We start from the raw sequence: 5,056 nt of genomic DNA on the forward strand, positions 1-5,056 counted from the left end.
TTATTAGGATTAACACAAGTCATTGCTTCAAGCTCATTCAGTGAAAACAAACTGACTCCTATGGATTCCAAGATTTTTTCTCTGATCCCAACCATGGGTGAATTTTTAAGTCGTTCTCCCAAGTTTTAGGAACAATATTAGAAAAATATAAAGTTATAAACAAGAGACCTTATATCACATTATCCAACCATGCTTAATCTTGCCCATGGATTTTGAGGTAGGCAGCCTGAGTTATGGACTGTTTTCATTAAAGTTTCCTCTACCGAAGGGACCTGCACAATTACCTAGTGATTAAAATGATAAATGACTCTACTATACCCACCTCAAAGAGCTTGGGTGATGGAGACCCTTAGGCTTTGAATTCTTATGAAAATAAAGCATTATTATTTAAACCACAAACTTAGCTTCAGATTCCTTCTTGTGCTTTGTACAATGCACGGTGTTCAATACATGTTTTTAAAACAGATTACTCTAAATTCCAAGATTTTTTTTCTGCTGAAGATATAAAAGCAATCATTGTCAGATTTTTAAAGGTTAGTTCCCTGCTCTATCCCAAGCACCTGGAACAGTTCCTGGTACAAAGTAGATACTCAGTAAATCCTGTTTCAATGATTGAATGCATAAGCTAGATCGTCCCCAATGGTTTTGAACATTCTCTAAAAATACTGAATGCCATAAACTCAGATATTAGGTAAATATTTCTTTATTAAATGATTAATTCCATAAATAAATTCTTTTCACTGAATATAAAATTAAAATCATTTACAAATTATTCCAGTATTACATTTCCCCTCCCTCCCCGAAAGCTACATTTTGATAAATAAAAACATTCAGTCTTAAAACACCTGATTTCTGTTTGCAATTTAGAGTGCAGATAGCTGCCTCTCATGGACACTCACAGAGTGTCACCTTCTGGAAGGGATGGACCCCCCCTCCCATTTACTTCTGTCAAAGGATGGAGTCTTTAAGTGTCCAACTAATCTTATTACCTTTTACAACTGTAAAACCGAAATGGAAAAAGCCTAGAGAAAAATACGCTTACCAAATAATTTACAAACAGAAAACAGAACGTCATCAACACTACAAGCTCCAAAATGAAGCAGTAACGTGTGCTCCAATATTATGAAGCAAAGTATTCTCCAATTGCGGCTGCATTAGTGTCCATGTGCACCAGCACACCTGGCAGTTTCGAAATACCTTAATACTACTCAAGAATGAGCAGTGCATCCCTTCTACAATGAGTCCCTTCAGCCCACCGCCCCCACCCACGCCTCCATGAGGCTGACACTCTTCTCTCCCCACTTTGTCCGCCCTCGTGCTGGAAAACGCAGGTAGCATTTAGTCCCTAAATTTGTGAATGTCATTGAACAGTCTGTAGAAGGGAAAGGCTGCCTCGTTGGCATGTGGGCAGTTGTAGTTGCATCTGCAGGACTGGATCATCATGACATTCTTGGAAAACGTCTCCCCATCTTCGCAGCGGAACCGCATCTTCACGGTCCTGGTCTGCTGAGGCGTGCAGCAGCGGCCGTCCACGCAGGAACCGCAGTACTTGGGCCGGTATTTCTTCATACTCGAACATCCAGCGTAAGTAAACTTGACCGGTTCAGGGGATTTCTTGGTCTTGCTGCATTTCTTGCCCTTCTGTAAGAAAGAGAAGAGAAGGGAAGTTAGTGTTTCTCTTTCTTGGAAGAGATGCTCCCATCTCACCCAGGGGACCAGTCTACACGGCACCGCAGGCACTTACTTTCAGGCTGCTGTACACTGGCTGTCCACAAGGCCGCACTTCACAGATCCGGGTTTCTTTCAGCAGGCGGCATTCAGGGTTGTCATTGGTAACGCGTGTGGAGATACCAGTTCCACAGGTTTTTGAGCATTGGGACCACGAAGTCGTTTGGACGATACATTTCTGGCCATGTGAAGAAGGGCTGTACAGAATGCGAGGTTCCATTCCAAAAACTAGAGGGACAAACAAGAGGGAAGATTCCTCAGAGGCATACCGACACAAACAGCTTCAGGTTCTCATTTCTCTGAAGTTTCAAACTAGGAATGCGTTTCAGTACAATGTCTCAGTCTTCACTTACCAGGGAGCCGCTTCAGGGAGCCGCCTTTTCCAATTGCAATTAATTCATTGTTTCTCGTTAACTCCACCTCCGAGGCATCGAAGGCCAGCTCCTTGCCCAGGAGGCCGTCCCTGTCGTCCATGGGGTCCTTGGCACCATCCTCGTCGCAGACCCACTCCTCACAGCACTGCCCGGTAACTTTGACCAGCCGGGGGTTGGGACAGCCCAAGCTTGGGAGAGAGAGTTCTTGGGGACACAGAGGAATGCAGCCCACGGCGCCGTCAATACATGTGCACTGATGTTTACAGTTGGGCTGGAAACTTTCCCCATTCTGGTAGATTCTGGAGTTATATTCACAGGGTCTGCCCTCTGACTGAGCTACAAAGAGCACCAAAAAAGAAAGGGAGAAGAGAATAAAGTTAAGATTCCGTACGACAGCCTGAAACTCAGACATATTTTCTGCTGCTAAATTCAATTGATGGTAAAGTTTCCTATGATTCCCCGGAGACTCCAGAGCAGAACAATAAGTTAGTCAGGAATCACTTTTCCGTATGCGCTTTTCGTTGGGCCCAGACACACTGAATTGCATTCCAGACTGCTGAAATCATGTGCCTTTCTGCCAAGCTACCAACAACAAAGCATCACCATACATGGTCGCAAAATTACTAAACTTCTGGACTACGGGGACTATTCTTTTTTTAAAGGGGCCAAACCACAAGCATCTTACCTCTGCAGATCCCCTTCAGAGCGGTGGAGCTGGCGCCGAAGTTGCATTCCAGCCCCTTGGTGTGGTCGCAGGGCTGCGTTTTGCTGCAGTCCTCGTTGAGCTGCTTGGCGCAGACCTTACAGCAGCCGCAGGCGTCCCGGACCAGCCCGACTCCCGGGGCGCACTTGGGCGCCTCCAGGGGGCAGTGGCAGGAGGCGGGGCAGGTGGAGAGAGCCTGGAAGGGGGAGAGGACACGTGTGAGGCTCGGCGCGGTGCGCAGGAAGGACGCCCCGGGAAGGGACGGGGGTGTCTGACCCGGGCGGCAGGGGGTCTCTGATCCCGTCCAGCCCGGCCACCCCGGGCGGCTGCGTACGCCAGGAGGGCCCCCCGGCACGTCTTCAGGGCGGGCTTAAAGAAAGAGCTCCACCGAAACGCCCCGCCGAACTTCCGAGTCTAGCTTTTCCGGCCACGGGCCATCTGGGGAAAGGCGAAGGGGCTGCTAGAGCGGACGGGGAAGCGGTGGCCAAAGAACTCACCAGCCTGGCCAAGTGGAGAAGGGTGACGGCGAGGGCGAGCGTCCTGGCGGTGCTGGAGCTCATCGTGGCGCGCAGGAGGGGTCCGGGCGAGCGCGGAGGCAAAGACGCCAACACACCGGTGCGTAGCGGCCGGGCCGGCACGGCTGGGGCGGTGGGCCGGGCGGTGGGCCGGGCGGCGGGGAGGCGAGAGCCAGGCAGGCGAGCGGGCTGCGGGCGTCCTTCTCTCGAGGTCCTTGCCGGGGAGGGACGGAAGGCGCGGATGCTGCTCGGGGACGCTCTCGCTCGCGGTCTGCCCCAGCGCCCAGAGCCCGCCTTTTATACGGGCCGGCCGCGGCGCCGCGTGTTGCAGTGACGTCGGCTCTGTCTGCGCGTTCCAGAATTCTCAAACATCTCAGGAATGCTGGTTGGCGCGGGCTCCTGCCAAGCGCCTCCCCTGGCTCCGTTGCACTTTTTTTTTTTTTTTTTTTTTTTGTCCTGGACCCGTCAAGAAAACAATCTTCCGTTTTTTCCACTTTAAATAACGACTTCTATTGGGGAGGGCTCTTCTTGGAGTGATGGTGGTGATGGATGTGGAAGGGCCGAGGGGGGCGAGTTCAGAACTTTGCCTGGATTGGGAGGGTGGGAGGACCTGGAGGGAGGAACAAAAGTCGTTTTGTTTGGTGATGCCGAGTTGACTGGGCAGCCTTGGAACCCCTCACCCAGGGAGGCAGCGAACTGTTTGCTTGTTTACAGCGAAGGTGAGAGTCAAGTTATCTATTGAGAGAGGCGAACGGGGAGGGAGAGTGTCTGGGAGCCAGGAATCTATCTGAGGACTTCATAGAAGCGTGCTCGGATCAAGTCCCAAATCTTTGGCATGGTGTTTATTGGACAAGTGAAGTGTATTGCAAATTAATACCCGAGGTGGCATTTATGAATGAGAAGGGGAAAAAAAAATCAACTTCCCCCATCGTCTGGCAGTTTCCCAGGCAGAGGTCTTCCCCCGTCCGCCAACCCCCCCCCCCGCCCCCTCCGCTTTTTGGTATGTCGTACTTGTTTGTTTTTGGAGGTTCCCACTTTAGTTCCAGCCCACTGCCTGGGTTGGAAGTCCGAGAGGAAACGAACGCAGGGAGCTCTCTGGGAGGCGGACTTACACTTCCTCACGGATGCGGGAGACTGGGTAAGCCCTTCCAGGCTCCCTCCGCGGGCGGGAGGCGACGCTAACTAAGCAGCCAGCCAGAAGCGGAGGGGACCACCGTGGCGTGATTTGTATTGAGATCATCACCTGTATATACTGCAAAACCAAACCAGATTCCAGCACCATTGTGCCCAGTGGATCTCTGGAAAAAGCAGACTCCTTGACGCTGAAAGTTTTGCGGGGCTTTTTAACTCCTTTCCTTGGGACCATTTAGAAGCCTTCCATTTCAAGTGAATTGCAATGCTTTGCTCTCTAAGTAAAGAGAAATAAGAGATTTAGGATGTAATATTCTGTAGTAAAAAAAAAAGAAAAAAAGAAGTTAGCAATTTTAAGGTCCTATTCTACCCTATTCTACCAGCAACACATTCAGTAGAAGACCTCCTACAAAACAAGTTACTTGAACTTCAAATACCGTTAGTGTGATGGACAAATCTTCCCTCAAAGTTTCAAAAACTATCTTCTTGTGTAACTTTCATAAAAACATACACAGTAATTATGCCAGTTTCCCTTTTATATGTGCTCTGGGAGAAATCCTTGTCCTTTGCGATGTTTAGGGCTGTTCAGTGTAAATGACTGAGAA

General features: G+C 49.6%; 1 protein-coding gene across 1 annotated transcript; it reads right to left on the minus strand.

Moving 5' to 3' along the window:
• Nucleotides 1–685: 685 nt before the first annotated feature.
• CCN1 (cellular communication network factor 1) lies at nt 686–3,602 on the minus strand. Its single transcript, XM_004262978.3, has 5 exons — nt 3,303–3,602; nt 2,788–3,001; nt 2,082–2,438; nt 1,745–1,956; nt 686–1,641 (listed from the first exon to the last, which is right to left on the minus strand). The coding sequence occupies exons 1-5, from the start codon at nt 3,363–3,365 to the stop codon at nt 1,339–1,341; spliced, it is 1,149 nt and encodes a 382-aa protein (XP_004263026.1). The 5' UTR covers nt 3,366–3,602; the 3' UTR covers nt 686–1,338.
• Nucleotides 3,603–5,056: the final 1,454 nt, after the last annotated feature.

The sequence above is a fragment of the Orcinus orca genome, chromosome 1 (genome assembly GCF_937001465.1).
Source record: "Orcinus orca chromosome 1, mOrcOrc1.1, whole genome shotgun sequence".
Classification (NCBI taxonomy): domain Eukaryota; kingdom Metazoa; phylum Chordata; class Mammalia; order Artiodactyla; family Delphinidae; genus Orcinus; species Orcinus orca.